The 20,833-nt window shown below is 42.2% G+C and overlaps 1 protein-coding gene and 1 non-coding gene across 2 annotated transcripts in view; both read right to left on the bottom strand.

The window, feature by feature from the left end:
• Positions 1-430: 430 nt before the first annotated feature.
• The window catches only part of LOC120528896 (zinc finger protein 2-like), a 63,548-nt gene continuing 43,145 nt past the window's right edge, over positions 431-20,833 (bottom strand). Inside the window, exons 4-5 of the mRNA XM_039752972.1 lie at positions 18,573-18,942; positions 431-1,850 (exon numbers count right to left, since the gene is read on the bottom strand). Of these exons, the coding sequence (XP_039608906.1) occupies positions 847-1,850; positions 18,573-18,942 (1,374 nt within the window). The 3' untranslated portion in view covers positions 431-846. The remainder of the gene's footprint in view (positions 1,851-18,572; positions 18,943-20,833) is intronic.
• LOC120529094 lies at positions 19,605-19,723 on the bottom strand. The gene has a single exon (XR_005633634.1). It is a non-coding gene; the product is annotated as a 5S ribosomal RNA (ribosomal RNA).

The raw sequence follows: 20,833 nt of genomic DNA, 5'->3' as shown, positions 1-20,833 counted from the left end.
CTTACATTTGCACTTGTTAGGTCACTTCAGATTATACTTCTGGACTGAAGTTTTACCCGAGTTCTCCAGGCTTATCCCTTTATTGGAAATTGAGAATCACTACATGACCTCCTCTATATCCTCAGTTTACCACTAGACTGTGTCCAGTCATCTCAATTTCTTGCACCAAGTACGTTTATGTGGTCTTCTTTGTTTTCTTTGTGGTGGGACCAGCAACACTCTTCATCAGGACTGGCACTACATAGGGCAAAATGGTGGCTCTGAGGCTAAGGATCTGCGCTGGTATCCAGAAGGTTGCCAGTGCAAATCTCTGTCACTGCCAAAAGAGATCCTACTCTGCTGGGCCCATGAGCAAAGCCCTTAACCTTAAATTGCTCCAGGGGCGCAGTACAATGGCTGACCCTGCGCTCTGACCCCAAGGGGTATACGAAAACTAACAAATTCCTAATACAAGAAATTGTATAAGGTTAAATAAAAATCAAAACAAAAAACATAGGAGTTCTTTTTCTCTTTATCAGTAGTTCTTGTACAGTCACTACCACCATCACTTATGATAGTGCTGAGGAAGGCAGTGGGCTCTCTTTTTAATCCTGGAAGACATGTGGCCAGTAATGAGATATTATTACTTTTTGGTCCTTTAATCCCAAGAAAATAGATTCACAGTGACATGATTTGGTAGTGATCCTATAGAATGTAATCCACCATGTGAAGGACTTGAGTAGTTAGGTGGGTGACTTTTTGACTCCCTCCTTCTTCCCCCTCACTTACACCTCAGGGCTTTGTTTCACTTGAGTGTGAATTCTTAAGTGTATATGGAAAAAATGGCAATCCTACAGTATATCCCATTTAGAACAACAATAAAAGTTTTCCGCCAGTGTGCATTTTCGCATGCTTACGAAAACTGGAATTACTTGAATATCTTTTGCCACATTCAGAGCAGCAATATGGCTTTTCTCCAGTGTGAATTTGTACGTGCTGGCGAAGACTATTGCTGGTGAAAAATTGTTTGCCACATTCAGAACAACAATATGGCTTCTCTCCGGTGTGGATGCGTATGTGGTTCCGAAAACCTCTACTGTCAGAGAATCGTTTCCCACATTCAGAACAGCAATAGGGTTTCTCTCCAGTGTGGATTCTTGTGTGAACGTGAAGACGGCTAGGTAGTAAGAAGCGTTTTCCACATTCTAGACAGCAGTGAGGTTTCTCTCCAGTGTGGATTCTTGTGTGGCTGTGTAGATGTATTACTTGTGAGAATCGTTTGCCACAATCAGAACAGCAATATGGCTTCTCTCCAGTATGAATTCGCACGTGCTTCTGAAGAGCACTGCTGTCACAAAATCGTTTGCCACATTCCGGACAGCAATAAGGCTTTTCTCCAGTGTGGATTCTTGTGTGTGTTTGAAGATGGCTTAATTGTGAGAATCGTTTACAACACTTTAGACAGCAATGGGGTTTTTCTCCAGTGTGAAGTACTGCGTGTTCCTGAAGACTACTATTGTGTGAGAATCGTTTGCCACATTCTGGACAGCAATACGGTTTTTCTCCAGTGTGGATTCTTGTGTGCCTCTGAAGATAGCTTATTTGTGAGAATCTCTTACCACATTCTGCACAACAGTGTGGTTTCTCTTCAATGTGAGTTCTGACTTGTTTATGCACTTGTTTGTTGGTTTTGATGGCTTCTGTCCTTCTTTTGACATTAGGAAGAGAACTACATTGCAAAGAGGCTGCTGTTGAATTGTGGGATCCATTTGTTGATTTCTTTGTCTTCTTGTCCTGTTTGTGCTGCAGTCTGCACTGAAGAGAAGTCTCACCAGACGATGCTGGAGAAATTCTGCCATTTTCGTGTGAATCTGCAATAAGATAAAAAGTTTAGTTAAGGTTTAACTCTTTTAGGGCAGATGTCAAATTTTGTCGACATCCAGGGGTAGAGGGTGACAATCAGCTGTTAATGGCGACAAAACTTGCTGTTACGGCACAGGCATTGCCTCTCTGCTTGGAGGAATGTTAGACTCATTGACTCGACATCTAATCCTTGCGTGTGCATGAGTTACGAAATGTAAACAAAGGCAAGATGGCATCAACATCTCACGAGGGAGCGAAGCGAGTGCAGAAAAGAAAATACTCAGCAGACGATGTTTTTCGCATTATCGCTGAGACGGACTCTGATTTTTCAGAATCTGATTTTGTTGACAGTGATCAGGAGATCGAGCAAGAGAGTGAGGAACTGGCATCAGGTGATCAGACGCCAGCCGATGCCGCCCTAGATGATCAGATGCCAGCTGAGCGCATTCACACAGCCGACGCACCTACAGCAAGGTTCGTGTGGGAGGAATACCCAGATATTGATCCATGGGAGCCAAACTGACTACCGGACTTCACAAGATGGCATGGCTTGCTGGTGGACACAACAGATTACATCAGGCTGAGGCTGCTTGTCAGCTAATGTCAGATGAGACAAACAGGTGTACAGGGCAATTTTATGAATCGCGTGATGTGCTTGCATCACATTCTCATTTTTCAAAGTGGAAACCCACAACAAAAGACGAGATGAAGGGGTCTGTGGCATTACATATAGAGATGGGACAAGACTGGTAATATAACTTCAGGGAGCACTGGTCCAAATGTGCTTTGTCCCCTGGTAGAATTGAACGGGTTATGCCGCGTGATGATCGGTACGTGCTCCTGCCAAGTTATATTCACTTCTGTGATAACCAGAAGCAAATCCCAAGGGGTGAGCCAGGCTATAACCCCATGTATGAAGTTCAGCCTCTGCTTGACATCGTGGAGCCAACATATAAACAATTTTATCAGCCTGACCGTGATTTGTCTGTGCATGAATCTATGACAAAAGCAAGGGATACCTTTTTTTTTCCACCAGTATATCCCAGACAAGCCAACAAAGTATGGCATAAAAGATTTTGTACTGGCAGAAGCAAACACTGGTTTCTGCCTGACAGTAATTACACATACAGGAAATTATTTCTTTCAAAGAGAGAGCTGTCCCTTGACAAGTCAGATTGTGCTGGCGCTGCTTCAGGGCTATGAACATTTGGGTCATGTTGTGTACATCTGGACAATTGTTATGCATGCCCAGAATTGTTCATGGAGCTACACAGCAGGGGAATTGGAGCTTGTGGCACAGTGAACAGGAGACACAGGCTGAATAGGTAAAGAGGTGACAATCCAGTTTTAATGCGGGCGGAAAACTTGGTGGCAGTGGCATGGCACAATCTCAGACGGGTGACTTGTCTCTCTACAATACATGTGAGAAAGTGTAGCAACGGACAATTGAAAAGGAGGCACCAGCGCAACACGTATTGTAAGCAGTGCAATGTGGCAATGCATGCAGTTGGCTGCTTTGAGTGACGTCAGACTTTACTGTGTAACAAGTATGTGTATGCAGGCTCATACGACATGCAAGACAGTAACATTTGTCAAAAATAAATATTTTTTGCTGATTTGATACGTTAAACCATTGCTTTGTGTTCTTTTTTTTTAAAAAGTGAACTTACTGAAGGTCGACTTCTGGTGCGTGAATGGACTTTGCATGTTCTCCTAATGTCTGTTCAGCTTCTCCATCTTCCTTCCTAAAGATGTGTCTGCTGTGTTAATCACTGCCTGGTGGTGTGACTGAGTGTGGATGCGCGTGCCAGAGTGCCCTGCAGTGGACTGGCATCTGTTTTTGGGTTGAAATCTGCCTTATTTCATAAGCTGCCTGAAGACCCCAGTATGGATAGGTGGGATCTGACATGTGATGCAGATCAAGTGTCTCTCTCATGAGGATTCAGCCAAATTCAAGTTCAAGCCCCTAAATGGCTAGTGGTCACTGTTGCCCCCTTTGTTGTTGTCATTTTCACGGCTCTTACTAATCCTCATCTTCTCGTTGCCCTAATAATTTCTGTCTGCTCACCTTTAATGGGACCCTGCAGTGTTTGTGGCATCTTCAATGATGGACCCTACACCCCAGAGCTTTGTCTTATTCTACCATAACTGCGGACATTCACCCCACACCGCGATGACTTGTACAGAACACAGAGGGGCTGAGTGGCCAGCTGCCCCACAGAAAGTGGAATATGGGAAGTCAATCGGGCATTTATTTTGATTAATTTGATGATAATTAGATCATTTCAGGTCCTTATGGTTATATTAATAAAAAGATATCGACATACATTGACTAGAAACAGGGTATCACAGAGGTTAGCACAACTGTCTCATGGGTCCAGTGTCCTGGGGGTCAAATCTTGCTATCATGTGGACTTTACATGTTCTCATCATATCCACATTGGTTTACCTTATTAGACTGCAGTTCTCTCACATCCCCAAAAACTGCCAGAAGAGATTCAGCTCCATTGGGCCCTTGAACAACGCCTTTAATCTGCACTCTGACCCCCCAAAGATCACGCAAAAAGACAATTTCCCTTCAGGGGTTAAAAGTGTATCAAAAAAAAGAGGGGATAAGGTGAACTGCTGACTAAACTGGCATTTGTGTGAAAATGTGCTGCCCATAGAGGACTGGCGTCTTCCGTGTGTCCACTGCTGCCCGAATAGCATGAGCATGAGCATGAATTGGATTAAATTAAGGGTTAAATCACAAAAAGGAGTCTGTGTTTATTTTAATATTATTTACTGTGCATCCGGAAAGTATTCACAGCGCATCACTTTTTCCACATTTTGTTATGTTACAGCCTTATTCCAAAATTGATTAAATTCTTTTTTTTTTCCTCAGAATTCTACACACAACACCCCATAATGACAACGTGAAAAAGTTCACTTGAGGTTTTTGCAAATTTATTAAAAATAAAAGAACTGAGAAATCACATGTACATAAGTATTCACAGCCTTTGCCATGAAGCTCCAAATTGAGCTCAGGTTCATCCTGTTTCCCTGATCATCCTTGAGATGTTTCTGCAGCTTCATTGGAGTCCACCTGTGGTCAATTCAGTTGATGTGACATGATTTGGAAAGGCACACACCTGTCTATAGAAGGTCCCACAGTTGACAGTTCATGTCAGAGCACAAACCAAGCATGAAGTCAAAGGGATTGTCTGTAGACCTCCGAGACAGGATTGTCTCGAGGCACAAATCTGGGGAAGGTTACAGAAAACATTCTGCTGCTTTGAAGGTCCCAAAGAGCACAGTGGCCTCCATCATCCGTAAGTGGAAGAAGTTCAAACCACCAGGACTCTTCCTAGAGCTGGCCGGCCATCTAAACTGAGCGATCGGGGGAGAAGGGCCTTAGTTAGGGAGGTGAACAAGAACCTGATGGTCACTCTGTCAGAGCTCCAGAGGTCCTCTGTGGAAAGAGGAGAACCTTCCAGAAGGACAACCATCTCTGCAGCAATCCACCAATCAGGCCTGTATGGTAGAGTGGCCAGGCGGAAGCCACTCCTTAGTAAAAGGCACATGGCAGCCTGCCTGGAGTTTGCCAAAAGGCACCTGAAGGACTCTCAGACCATGAGAAACAAAATTCTCTGGTCTGATGAGACAAAGATTGAACTCTTTGGTGTGAATGCCAGGCGTCACGTTTGGAGGAAACCAGGCACCGCTCATCACCAGGCCAATACCATCCCTACAGTGAAGCATGGTGGTGGCAGCATCATGCTGTGGGGATGGAACTGGGAAACTAGTCAGGATAAAGAGAAAGATGACTGCAGCAATGTACAGAGACATCCTGGATGAAAACCTGCTCCAGAGCGCTCTTGACCTCAGACTGGGGCGATGGTTCATCTTTCAGCAGGACAACGACCCTAAGCACACAGCCAAGATATCAAAGGAGTGGCTTCAGGACAACTCTGTGAATGTCCTTGAGTGGCCCAGACTTGAATCCGATTGAACATCTCTGGAGAGATCTTAAAATGGCTGTGCACCGACGCTTCCCATCCAACCTGATGGAGCTTGAGAGGTGCTGCAAAGAGGAATGGGCGAAACTGGCCAAGGATAGGTGTGCCAAGCTTGTGGCATCATATTCAAAAAGACTTGAGGCTGGAATTGCTGCCAAAGGTGCATCGACAAAGTATTGAGCAAAGGCTGTGAATACTTATGGACATGGGATTTCTCTGTTTTTTTTATTTTAAATAAATTAGCACAAACCTCAAGTAAACTTTCTTCACCTTGTCATTATGGGGTGTTGTGTGTAGAATTCTGAGGGAAAAAAATAATTGAATCCATTTTGGAATAAGGCTGTAACATAACAAAATGTGGAAAAAGTGATGTGCTGTGAATACTTTCTGGATGCTCTGTATATTTAATATATTTCACAGTTCGGACACTGAATTACTGGACATTCTCCACTCATTTTGTAGGTGTATGTCACATTATAATTAGTGTACGGTTTGGGCAAAATGATGATACGGAATCAACTTTTAGAGTGAATGCTTACCTGTGTGTTTGTGTCACAATGTGAATCTGTGGACACAATCACCAAAAACGAAATTACTGAAAAGAGTCAAATGTAGCACGATTATGAGCACTGGAAAATTCCAACTGTCTATTGGAATAAAAATGCGCTAGTAGATTTTTCCATACAAACATTAGGTTTACACATATGTATAAATATATTACAAATAAGTGTTGAACACGACAACGTTTTTCTCAGTAAATATATTTCTCATGGGGCTATTGACTTGAAATTTTCAGCAGATGTCGGTAACAACCCAAGTAATCCACACATACAAAGAAATCAACACAAATACGTCCATAAATTAAGTGATGTGTGATAAAGTGGAATGACACAGGGAATAAGTATTGAACACGCTTACTGAAATGTTTTTAACAATTAGTAGAAAAGCCTTTGTTGGTGATGGCAGCTTCAAGACGCCTCCTGTATGGAGACACGAGTCTCGTCCATTGCTCAGGTGGGATTTGGGTCCATTCTTCCACACAAAGTGTCTTCAGATCTTGAAGGGGGATCTCTTCTATGAACTCTGATCTTCAGTTCTTTCTGTAGATTTTTTCAATGCGATTCAAGTCGGGCGATTGACTGACTCGGCCATTCTAGCTTCTTGATTATCTTTTTTCTCCGACACCAAATGAGAGTTACTTTGGCAGTGTGTTTGGGGTCCTCATCTTGCTGAAATGTCCCCCCTCGTTTCATCTTCAGTAGATTCTTATCCAGAATGTCCCGCTACATTTCTCCATTCATCCTTCCTTCAACTCTATGAAGTCTGCCAACCCGTGATGTTCCCCCCTCCAGACTGAAATGTCCACCATCTTGTTATAAAGTGGAATGACATAGGGAGTAAGTTTTGAACACGTGAAGAAAAGGAGGTGCAGAAAGGCCTGGAAAGCCAAGAAAGCAGCTGACATCTGTCAGTCCTGATAGCCCCCCATCAATCTGCTGGTTGAGTCCCAATCGATGGCCTATAAAAAGGTTTCTCATTGCCAAGGTGGCACACAAGAAGCATCTCATGATGGGTACAAGCAGAGAGCTCTCTCAAGACTTATCGTTGATGGCACTGGTGACAGACGGATCTCTAAGCTTGTGAATGTTTCAGTGACCACCGTTGGGGTTGTAATCCACAAGTGGAAAGGACATCATTTCACCATCAACTGGCCACGACCACCTGCTCCTCGCAAGATTTCTGTCAAAAGAATAATCAGGAGAGTCGTCCAAGTGCCAAGGACCACTTTCTTGTGGAGAGCTTCAGAAAGACCTGGAATGAGCAGGTCCAGTTGTGTCCAAGAAAACAAGAAGTCATGCACTCCACCGCCATGGCGTCTATGCTGAAGAAAAAGCACATTGAAACTCGTGGAAAGTTTACTGCCCAACATTTGGACAAGCCAATGAAATAACTGGGAGAATAGAGTCTGGTCAGAGGAGAAGCAAAAAATGGAACTCTTTGGATGTCATTGGAGGAGAAATAAATGGCAGTGCACATCATCATCCCAAAAAGTCTGGAGGGAGGAACATCACGGTCAGACTTCATAGAATTGAAGGAAAGATGAATGGAGAAATGTAGCGGGACATTCTGGATAAGAATCTGGTGAAGATGAAATGAGGGGGGACACTTCAGCAAGACGAGGACCCCGAACACACTGCCAAGGAAACTCTCAATAAGTAAAGCAGCTAGAATGGCGGAGTCAGTCAATCACCCGACTTGAATCACATTGAAAATCTACAGAAAGAACTGAAGATCAGAGTTCATAGAAGAGATCCCCCTTCAAGATTTGAAGACACTTTGTGTGGAAGAATGGGCCCAAATCCCACGTGAGCAATGGACGAGACTCGTGTCTCCATACAGGAGGCGTCTTGAAGCTGCCATCACCAACAAAGGCTTTTCTACTAATTGTTAAAAACATTTCAGTAAGCGTTTTCAATACTTATCCCCTGTGTCGTTCCACTTTACTACACGTCACTTCATTTATGGCTTTACTAGCAAAATACCCGCGCATTGCAGCAGAGAAGTAGTGTGTTAAAGAAGTGATGAAAAAGAAAAGGAAACATTTTAAAAATAACGTAACATGATTGTCAATGTAATTACGTCCCAGTAATTAACCGTCTGTGTCACCCGGGTGAGATGGACTTTATTCTTCAATAAAGGAACTGTCGCCGAGCCGGTGAGATCGCTTCTTTACATGTAAATTAAGTAAGCGTGTCCACGGTGCACATCAGGATTGGTCGCCGGATTCACTGCAGACTTCCCAGGCCGTGTGATTATCCATCCATCCATTTTCTAACCCGCTGAATCCGAATACAGGGTCACGGGGGTCTGCTGGAGCCAATCCCTGCCAACACAGGGCGCAAGGCAGGACCAAATCCTGGGCAGGGTGCCAACCCACCGCAGCCGTGTGATTATAAACTTTTAAAATAAAGTTCAGATAAAGGACTGGGGAACGTGTGGGGATTGTGTGTGTCTAATTTATATGCATATATACACTCACCTGACGGATTATTAGGAACACCTGTTCAATTTCTCATTAATGCAATTATCTAATCAACCAATCACATGGCAGTTGCTTCATTTAGGGGTGTGGTCCTGGTCAAGACAATCTCCTGAACTCCAAACTGAATGTCAGAATGGGAAAGAAAGGGGATTTAAGCAATTCTGAGCGTGGCATGGTTGTTGGTGCCAGACGGGCCGGTCTGAGTATTTCAAAATCTGCTCAGTTACTGGGATTTTCACGCACAACCATTTCTAGGGTTTACAAAGAATGGTGTGAAAAGGGAAAAACATCCAGTATGCACGGCAGTCCTGTGGGAGAAAACGCCTTGTTGATGCTAGAGGTCAGAGGAGAATGGGCCGACTGATTCAAGCTGATAGAAGAGCAACTTTGACTGGAATAACCACTCGTTACAACCGAGGTATGCAGCAAAGCATTTGTGAAGCCACAACACGCACAACCTTGAGGCGGATGGGCTACAACAGCAGAAGACCCCACCGGGTACCACTCATCTCCACTACAAATAGGAAAAAGAGGCTACAATTTGCACGAGCTCACCAAAATTGGACAGTTGAAGACTTGAAAAATGTTGCCTGGTCTGATGAGTCTCGATTTCTGTTGAGACATTCAAATGGTAGTCAGAATTTGGCGTAAACAGATTGAGAACATGGATCCATCATGCCTTGTTACCACTGTGCAGGCTGGTGGTGGTGGTGGTGTAATGGTGTGGGGGATGTTTTCTTGGCACACTTTAGGCCCCTTAGTGCCAATTGGGCATCGTTTAAATGCCACGGGCTACCTGAGCATTGTTTCTGACCATGTCCATCCCTTCATGACCACCATGTACCCATCCTCTGATGGCTACTTCCAGCAGGATAATGCACCATGTCACAAAGCTCGAATCATTTCAAATTGGTTTCTTGAACATGACAATGAGTTCACTGTACTAAAATGGCCCCCACAGTCACCAGATCTCAACCCAATAGAGCATCTTTGGGATGTGGTGGAGCGGGAGCGTGCCCTGGATGTGCATCCCACAAATCTCCATCAACTGCAAGATGCTATCCTATCAATATGGGCCAACATTTCTAAAGAATGCTTTCAGCACCTTGTTGAATCAATGCCACGTAGAATTAAGGCAGTTGTGAAGTCGAAAGGGGGTCAAACACCGTATTAGTGTGGTGGTCCTAATAATCCTTCAGGTGAGTGTAGTTGTAATATAGGTTAAGTACATGTGAATAGATTTGAGCCATTTATAAATAAGATATTCTTTCAATTTCTTTACCTTGCTTTCTTTCTTTCTTGCATTCTTTCGTTTTCTTTCTTTTTTCACTGTTTTCTGGGTAATATATTGTGACGTGCCGTCGAATAAACACACTCAGGAGCCGCTTGTCCGGGGAAGTCTTCCAAATGCCGACTGGCTTTGTATTCAATATGCCACAATATAAACGATGCCCTGCCGCCGCCCGTTGTCTGGGTCACGGGGACACCTTCAAAAATAATAAAGACACATCACCTTCGTCCTATCTACCTCTCTTAAAACGTTTACTTCCTTTTTTCACCTGATGCTGTTCTCCTTTTTGCTCCAGCCCCTCCAACTTCCACCTGCGGCCACCACCCTCCCGTTGTTATCACGCACCGTTAATTAACCCGGATGCCTGTCACTCAACTCTCTCCAGGGTGGTGCCCCAAGACCACACCAACACTGCTTCCATTCCTTACAGCCCATGCAATGGCAAGACACGTCACAATATTATAAAGTGTTTAAGGGGGTGGCAGATTATTTAGGAGTTGTATGGTTATTATAGATTAGTTAAAGATTGTTTAAAGGGTGTTTATGGTTTTGTTTGATTTACAATATATTTTTTTTTTGATTGTTTAAAGAATTGTTGGGGTGATTATTTCCTTTTCTCCTATAAATTCACAAAATCCAACTACAGCTGAGGATATCAAATTGGGGCTAAGGTTCTGTTGGTTTCTGTTCCTAATAGAATTAATTTTCCAAAGTGTAGGAGATTTTGGTGTGTGGTGAGCTCCTCATTCAACTTAACAAGAACTCGCTACAGTCTCTAAGAAGTTGTAGATTTTTCTGCAAATATTTAGCGACAGCGTGTCTATTAACTTGTGGATTTTTCTGTGAGTATTTAGCGACAGCGTGTCTATTAACAACTTGTGGATTTTCTGCGAGTATTTAGCGACAGCGTGTCTATTAACTTTTGGATTTTCTGCAGTATTTAGCGACAGCGTGTCTATTAACTTGTGGATTTTTCTGCGAGTATTTAGCGACAGCGTGTCTACTAACTTGTGGATTTTTCTGCGAGTATTTATCGACAGAGTGTCTATTAACTTGTGGATTTTTCTGTGAGTATTTAGCGACAGCGTGTCTATTAACAACTTGTGGATTTTCTGCGAGTATTTAGCGACAGCGTGTCTATTAACTTGTAGATTTTTCTGCGAGTATTTAGCGACAGCGTGTCTATGAACTTGTGGATTTTCTGCGAGTATTTAGCGACAGCGTGTCTATTAACTTGTGGATTTTTCTGCGAGTATTTAGCGACAGCGTGTCTATTAACAACTTGTGGATTTTCTGCGAGTATTTAGCGACAGCGTGTCAATTAACTTGTGGATTTTCTGCGAGTATTTAGCGACTGTGTCTCTAAGAAGTTGTAGATTTTTCTGCGAGTATTTAGCGACAGCGTGTCTATTAACTTGTGGATTTTTCTGCGAGTATTTAGCGACAGCGTGTCTATTAACTTGTGGATTTTCTGCGAGTATTTAGCGACAGCGTGTCTATTAACTTGTGGATTTTCTGCGAGTGTTTAGCGACAGCGTGTCTATTAACTTGTGGATTTTTCTGCGAGTATTTAGCGACAGCGTGTCTATTAACTTTTGGATTTTTCTGCGAGTATTTAGCGACAGCGTGTCTACTAACTTGTGGATTTTCTGCGAGTATTTAGCGACAGCGTGTCTATTAACTTGTGGATTTTTCTGCGAGTATTTAGCGACAGCGTGTCTATTAACTTGTGGATTTTCTGCGAGTATTTAGCGACTGTGTCTCTAAGAAGTTGTAGATTTTTCTGCGAGTATTTAGCGACAGCGTGTCTACTAACTTGTGGATTTTTCTGCGGTATTTAGCGACAGCGTTCTACTAACTTGTGGATTTTCTGCGAGAGTTTAGCGACAGTGTGTCTACTAACTTGTGGATTTTTCTGCGAGTATTTAGCGACAGCGTGTCTATTAACTTTTGGATTTTTCTGCGAGTATTTAGCGACAGCGTGTCTATTAACTTGTGGATTTTCTGCGAGTATTTAGCGACAGCGTGTCTACTAACTTGTGGATTTTCTGCGAGTGTTTAGCGACAGCGTGTCTATTAACTTGTGGATTTTTTGCGAGTGTTTAGCGACAGCGTGTCTATTAACTTTTGGATTTTCTGCGGTATTTAGCGACAGCGTGTCAATTAACAACTTGTGGATTTTCTGCGAGTGTTTAGCGACAGCGTGTCTATTAACTTGTGGATTTTCTGCGGTATTTAGCGACAGCGTGTCTATTAACAACTTGTGGATTTTTCTGCGAGTATTTAGCGACAGCGTGTCTATTAACTTGTGGATTTTCTGCGAGTATTTAGCGACTGTGTCTCTAAGAAGTTGTAGAATTGCCTGCGAGTATTTAGCGACAGCATGTCTATGAACTTGTGGATTTTTCTGCAGTATTTAGCGACAGCGTGTCTATTAACCTTTGGATTTTTCTGCGAGTATTTAGCGACAGCGTGTCTATTAACTTGTGGATTTTTCTGCGAGTATTTAGCGACAGCGTGTCTATTAACAACTTGTGGATTTTCTGCGAGTATTTAGCGACAGCGTGTCTATTAACAACTTGTGGATTTTCTGAGTATTTAGCGACAGCGTGTCTATTAACTTGTGGATTTTTCTGCGAGTATTTAGCGACAGCGTGTCTATTAACTTGTGGATTTTCTGCGAGTGTTTAGCGACAGCGTGTCTATTAACTTGTGGATTTTTCTGCGAGTATTTAGCGACAGCGTGTCTATTAACTTGTGGATTTTCTGCGAGTGTTTAGCGACAGCGTGTCTACTAACTTGTGGATTTTCTGCGAGTGTTTAGCGACAGCGTGTCTATTAACTTGTGGATTTTCTGCGAGTGTTTAGCGACAGCGTGTCTATTAACTTGTGGATTTTTCTGCGAGTATTTAGCGACAGCGTGTCTATTAACTTGTGGATTTTCTGCGAGTGTTTAGCGACAGCGTGTCTATTAACTTGTGGATTTTTCTGCAGTATTTAGCGACAGCGTGTCTATTAACAACTTGTGGATTTTTCTGCGAGTATTTAGCGACAGCGTGTCTATGAACTTGTGGATTTTCTGCGAGTGTTTAGCGACAGCGTGTCTATTAACTTGTGGATTTTCTGCGAGTGTTTAGCGACAGCGTGTCTATTAACTTGTGGATTTTTCTGTGAGTATTTAGCGACAGCGTGTCTATTAACTTGTGGATTTTTCTGCGAGTATTTATCGACAGAGTATCTATTAACTTGTGGATTTTTCTGCAGTATTTAGCGACAGCGTGTCTATTAACAACTTGTGGATTTTTCTGCGGTATTTAGCGACAGCGGTCTATGAACTTGTGGATTTTCTCATGAAAGTATTTAGCGACAGCGTGTCTATTAACTTGTGGATTTTTCTGCAGTATTTAGCGACAGCGTGTCTATTAACAACTTGTGGATTTTCTGCGAGTATTTAGCGACAGCGTGTCTATTAACTTGTGGATTTTCTGCGAGTATTTAGCGACAGCGTGTCTAGCGACAGCGTTTCTACTAACTTGTGGATTTTCTGCGAGAGTTTAGCGACAGTGTGTCTACTAACTTGTGGATTTTCTGCGAGTATTTAGCGACAGCGTGTCTATTAACTTGTGGATTTTCTGCGAGTATTTAGCGACAGCGTGTCTATTAACTTGTGGATTTTCTGCGAGTATTTAGCGACAGCGTGTCTATTAACTTGTGGATTTTTCTGCGAGTATTTAGCGACAGCGTGTCTATTAACTTGTGGATTTTCTGCAGTGTTTAGCGACAGCGTGTGGATTTTCTGCAGTATTTAACTTAAGAAGTGTAGATTTTTTTCAGTATTTAGCGACAGCGCTTTCTACTAACTTGTGGATTTTCTGCGAGTGTTTAGCGACAGCGTGTCTATTAACAACTTGTGGATTTTTCTGCGAGTATTTAGCGACAGCGTGTCTATTAACAACTTGTGGATTTTCTGCGAGTATTTAGCGACAGCGTGTCTATTAACTTTTGGATTTTTCTGCGAGTATTTAGCGACAGCGTGTCTATTAACTTGTGGATTTTTCTGCGAGTATTTAGCGACAGCGTGTCTACTAACTTGTGGATTTTTCTGCGAGTATTTATCGACAGAGTATCTATTAACTTGTGGATTTTTCTGCGAGTATTTAGCGACAGCGTGTCTATTAACAACTTGTGGATTTTCTGCGAGTATTTAGCGACAGCGTGTCTATTAACTTGTAGATTTTTCTGCGAGTATTTAGCGACAGCGTGTCTATGAACTTGTGGATTTTCTGCGAGTATTTAGCGACAGCGTGTCTATTAACTTGTGGATTTTTCTGCGAGTATTTAGCGACAGCGTGTCTATTAACAACTTGTGGATTTTCTGCGAGTATTTAGCGACAGCGTGTCTATTAACTTGTGGATTTTCTGCGAGTATTTAGCGACTGTGTCTCTAAGAAGTTGTAGATTTTTCTGCGAGTATTTAGCGACAGCGTGTCTATTAACTTTTGGATTTTTCTGCGAGTATTTAGCGACAGCGTGTCTATTAACTTGTGGATTTTCTGCGAGTATTTAGCGACTGTGTCTCTAAGTTGTAGATTTTTCTGCGAGTATTTAGCGACAGCGTTTCTACTAACTTGTGGATTTTCTGCGAGTATTTAGCGACAGCGTGTCTATTAACTTGTGGATTTTCTGCGAGTGTTTAGCGACAGCGTGTCTATTAACTTGTGGATTTTTCTGCGAGTATTTAGCGACAGCGTGTCTATTAACTTGTGGATTTTCTGCGAGTGTTTAGCGACTGTGTCTCTAAGAAGTTGTAGAATTGTCTGCGGTATTTAGCGACAGCGTGTCTATGAACTTTGGATTTTTCTGCGAGTATTTAGCGACAGCGTGTCTATTAACTTGTGGATTTTTCTGCGAGTATTTAGCGACAGCGTGTCTATTAACTTTTGGATTTTTCTGCGAGTATTTAGCGACAGCGTGTCTATTAACTTGTGGATTTTCTGCGAGTGTTTAGCGACAGCGTGTCTATTAACTTTTGGATTTTCTGCGAGTATTTAGCGACAGCGTGTCAATTAACAACTTGTGGATTTTTCTGCGAGTATTTAGCGACAGCGTGTCTATTAACTTTTGGATTTTCTGCGAGTGTTTAGCGACAGCGTGTCTATTAACTTGTGGATTTTTCTGCGAGTATTTAGCGACAGCGTGTCTATTAACTTGTGGATTTTTCTGCGAGTATTTAGCGACAGCGTGTCTATTAACTTGTGGATTTTTCTGCGAGTATTTAGCGACAGCGTGTCTATTAACTTGTGGATTTTCTGCGAGTGTTTAGCGACAGCGTGTCTATTAACTTGTGGATTTTCTGCGAGTGTTTAGCGACAGCGTGTCTATTAACTTGTGGATTTTTCTGCGAGTATTTAGCGACAGCGTGTCTATTAACTTTTGGATTTTCTGCGAGTGTTTAGCGACAGCGTGTTTATTAACTTGTGGATTTTTCTGCGAGTATTTAGCGACAGCGTGTCTATTAACAACTTGTGGATTTTTCTGCGAGTATTTAGCGACAGCGTGTCTATTAACTTGTGGATTTTTCTGCGAGTATTTAGCGACAGCGTGTCTATTAACTTGTGGATTTTCTGCGAGTGTTTAGCGACAGCGTGTCTATTAACTTGTGGATTTTCTGCGAGTGTTTAGCGACAGCGTGTCTATTAACTTGTGGATTTTCTGCGAGTGTTTAGCGACAGCGTGTCTATTAACTTGTGGATTTTCTGCGAGTGTTTAGCGACAGCGTGTCTATTAACTTGTGGATTTTTCTGCGAGTATTTAGCGACAGCGTGTCTATTAACTTGTGGATTTTTCTGCGAGTATTTAGCGACAGCGTGTCTACTAACTTGTGGATTTTTCTGTAGTATTTAGCGACAGCGTGTCTATTAACAACTTGTGGATTTTTCTGCGAGTATTTAGCGACAGCGTGTCTATTAACTTGTGGATTTTCTGCGAGTGTTTAGCGACAGCGTGTCTATTAACTTTTGGATTTTCTCATGCAGTATTTAGCGACAGCGTGTCTATTAACTTGTGGATTTTCTGCAGTATTTAGCGACTGTGTCTCTAAGAAGTTGTAGATTTTTCTGCGAGTATTTAGCGACAGCGTGTCTACTAACTTGTGGATTTTTTGCGAGTGTTTAGCGACAGCATGTCTATGAACTTGTGGATTTTCTGCGAGTATTTAGCGACAGCGTGTCTATTAACTTTTGGATTTTCTGCGGTATTTAGCGACAGCGTGTCTATTAACTTGTGGATTTTCTGCGAGTGTTTAGCGACAGCGTGTCTATTAACTGGTAGATTTTCTGCGAGTATATAGCGACAGCGTGTCTATTAACAACTTGTGGATTTTCTGCGAGTATTTAGCGACAGCGTGTCTATGAACTTGTGGATTTTTCTGCGAGTATTTAGCGACAGCGTGTCTATGAACTTGTGGATTTTTCTGCGAGTATTTAGCGACAGCGTGTCTATTAACAACTTGTGAATTTTCTGCGAGTATTTAGCGACAGCATGTCTGTTAACAACTTGTGGATTTTTCTGTGAGTATTTAGCGACAGCGTCACAAAGTTGTTTCTGTTTAGCTGCATCAGAAAATGCAACCACAACGTCTGACACGCCTCCTTTTTACTGTTTTCTCACAGCTTGGATTGCTGCTGACGGATGGCCTTATATGGGCAGGCACTCAATTACGTGGGAGGCGTGGGGATGGGGGACGCAACTCCGCCTCACACGGTGACCGAGCTGCAGGCTATGGCCGTATATATGTACATAAGTAGGATTCAGTTATGACCGTTACGCGTAGAATTTCAAAATGAATCCTGCTTAACTTTTGTAAGTAAGCTGTAAGGAATGAGCCTGCCAAATTTCGGCCTTCTCGCTTAAGCATTTAAATCTATATAAGGCAGGCTGCCAACAACGTGGGAGATGTAGGAATGGGGGACGCAATATAGGCAGGCAGCCAACTACGTGAGAGGCGTGGTGATGGGGGAACGCAACTCCGCCTCACACGGCAACCGAACTGCAGGCTATGGCCGTATATATGTACATAAGTAGGATTCAGTTATGACCGTTACGTGTAGAATTTTGAAATGAAACCTGCTTAATTTTTGTAAGTAGGCTGTAAGGAATGAGCCTGCCAAATTTCAGCCTTCTACCTACACGGGAATTAGTGATGAGTGAGTGAGTGAGGGCTTTGCCTTTTATTAGTATAGATTTGTGTTGATTTCTTTGTGTGTGTGTGGATTACTTAGGCTGTTCCCGACATCTGGTGAACATTTCATATCAACAGCCCCATGAGGAATATATTTACCGAGAAGAACGTTGACACATTCAATACTAATTTTCCCCGCTGAATATGTGTATCTTGATGCAACAGATTTGCACATTATAAGATCCCAACAGCAACCAGACTGATGTCCTCCTGACCACCCGAGAGACTGTCGGGGGGTCAGGATGCGAGTCTGTGACATGACACCCTTAAAGTCAATCACTCCACACAAAGACATTTTGGCCACAGCATAGAAAATGATAGACGTTGGCTAATTTGGAGATAAAACACTATCACAAATTGTTTTTGTGCACGTTTCGGACTTAATTGCTGCAATGTTTATCAAAATACGATTCCATTAAACACAATACAACCCTAACCTACAAGATTTCATTGCTAAACTAACAACTTGGTAAAGTGAAAGTCATGTGTTGGACACTTATTTTTTTGCAATCACTAAATATTTTATAACTAGGCTGACCCGCCTTTTAAGTTGACCACTTCTTAAGGCAATTCAATATGTAGATCAATTTGATATTTTATACAAACTCATTAATTTGGTTATACAGTATTGCATTTGAGCGGTATTACTTTAATACTCGTAGTTTATTTTTGTGATGAAATGTAAACTTTTTTTCTATATTGAGGTCGCCCTTTTGAACCCCCCTGATATTTACTACGCGGTGAGGCATTTCTACTCCATCAACATTAATTATTTCCAGAGACATCATTTTGTCTATTTTTCCAGCGCATCGCGCACAAAAGCAAGGGAACGATGGGAGCACCAGAACTCTGCTCACATCATGTCGCCTGCACCGCAAGCTGAAAGTAGTAAGTCTGTGATAAGCGGAATACCGCTACGCTTTCCACTCACGGGACGGAAGGACAATCCCGACCACTTTTATATAGTAAGATTATTTCTTTTTTCAATTTAGGTCAGAGAGTGATAGTCTTCATGCTCACGGACATGTGATCTCTACTCAATTTCAACCAAAAAGCGTATCCTGCTTTCATTCTTACTTGTTAAAAATACTGACTCAGCCACCATTAGAATTTGCACACGTACTCAGTTTCATTATTATATCTAACAACGTAACTTACTTATTCTAATATTCGTAGATGATGGCTGCTTCTCTGCGTCTGTCCCGTATCCCTCAGTTGTTTTCACTTCAACCTCAGATAACTCAGATTTCATTTCCATAGATTTTTGCCGGATAGGCAGTTGTTCCGCATTAGTGAAACAGGGCTGCAAACTGGAATGACACAATTCACCAACATCTTGCTTGAAAATATTCTCAGTTTTTGGCATTTGCACACCAAGAGTAACCGGGAAATCCTTTGAATCCTCAACTTTAATTTCGCGCGTCTCCTCCTTGCGCTCTTTAAAATCTGACACTTGTCCTCTAAAATCCTCCAGCTTCACACACGGACTCTCTGGTGCACCCCACTCACAGTCCTCTTGTTTAATGCGTCAGTCTCTCATCCAAGCCGTCATCGTTGGCCGACGCCATACTCCGTGGAAACCCCTCCCTTCTTGTAAACCGTCTGCTTTTCTCTTCTCAGATTCCCATCTCACACGGACCCCCCTGGCCTGAAGGACATGGCCATTATGAACTGGGAAGGAGGCTTCTTTTTATCTGTCAAAATAAAAGGGATTGACTGACGTCATAAAGATGTCAAAAATAACTTGACTACATTGCAGGGTTAAATTAACACTAAAAAAAAACACCAAGTTTTAATTTGAGATTGAAATGCTGTCAACGCTCCATGTTAGCCTATGAAGTTCTCAGCAGATTTGGAGTGAAAATATACTTGATGCAGAGACAAAATCCAGCTGAGTAAGGCAAAGATAAGAACAGAGAAAGGAGGGAAAACTTTAAAATGCTATTTTCTTTTATCATCACTTTGAACTGTTTGATACTGGCAATTTATGTCAAAGTTGGTCCAAGCGCCACGGTGAGAGAGAGAGAGAGAAATCCAAAGCTGAATTTGATCTAAGCTGAGGCCACCATTTTAAAGAGACTGTGCCTGCGATGAATTGAAATTACAAACCACAATTACAGTCAAATCAACAGAAATACACATTCAGCATAGACAGACAGCCAGGGCGACCCCTGCTGACAGAAAGGCAAAAGCTTACAGCACTCAGTATTCCCAGGCGGTCTCCCATCCAAGTACTAACCGAGCCCGACTCTGCTTAGCTTCCGAGATCGGACGAGTTCGGACGTATTCAGAGTGGTATGGCCGTAAACGAGAGGCGCTTGTTTTTCTCTCCCCATATAGGAAACATTGGAAGGCCTCTTTTCTAAACGACAGCCCTGTTTTTTTGTTTTTTTCTCCCCTGACTGTCTTCATTTTTTTTTTTTTTTCAATCTTTTGAAATTTTCTGAATGTCTTTTGAATTAGAATGCTTGTTGTCCTTCATGCTGCTCCCCTTCTGTCGGCTCTCGCCACCCATTTAAGACCAACAAACCCCGTTCTTCCCCATGGATGGATGGATGGATGGATGGATGGATGGATGGATGGATGGATAGATAGATAGATAGATAGATAGATAGATAGATAGATAGATAGATAGATAGATACCATTAACTGTTATGCATTCTGCGCTCCTAACTATAATAGAACTCCTTCCTCTTTGGTGTTCTGGAGGTTGTGAATACAAAACTTACTATCATCCCAATCACTGCAGAGTGTGAAGATGCGTTTTCAGGTCAAAACTCCATCTTTACTAACATGAGGATCCTCTTATTTAATAGTCTAAGCATGACACATTTCAATGGTGCTATGTACAGTTAGGTCCATAACTATTTAGAAAGAGACATCTTTTTTCTCATTTTGGTTCTGTACATTACCACAATGAATTTTAAATGAAACAACTCCGATGCAGTTGAAGTGCAGACTTTCAGAGTTAATTCAGTGGGTTGAACAAAACGACTGCATAAAAATGTGAGGCAACTAAAGTATTTTTTGAACACAATCCCTTCATTTCGGGCGCTCAAAAGTAATTGGCCAATTGACTCAAAGGCTATTTCATGGGCAGGTGTGTTCAAGTCCGTCGTTATGTCTTATCAATTAAGCAGATAAAAGGCCTGCAGTTAATTTGAGGTGTGGTGCTTGCATGTGTGAACAGACAACATGCGGTCAAAGGAGCTCTCCATGCAGGTGAAAGAAGTCATCCTTAAGCTGCGAAAACAGAAAAAACCCATCTGAGATATTGCTACAATATTACAAGTGGCAAAATCTACAGTTTGGTACATCCTGAGATATTATAACTGTAGTGCAAGTTTACAGTGAGGTGATTGTACTTATAAGTACAGACAGTTCTACAAGGAGCAATTGATTGAGTGCATTTAAAGTTC

Source organism: Polypterus senegalus, chromosome 4 (genome assembly GCF_016835505.1).
Source record: "Polypterus senegalus isolate Bchr_013 chromosome 4, ASM1683550v1, whole genome shotgun sequence".
Classification (NCBI taxonomy): domain Eukaryota; kingdom Metazoa; phylum Chordata; class Cladistia; order Polypteriformes; family Polypteridae; genus Polypterus; species Polypterus senegalus.
Note: the sequence above shows the minus strand (reverse complement) of the source record. Positions and strands in the feature narration are given on the sequence as shown.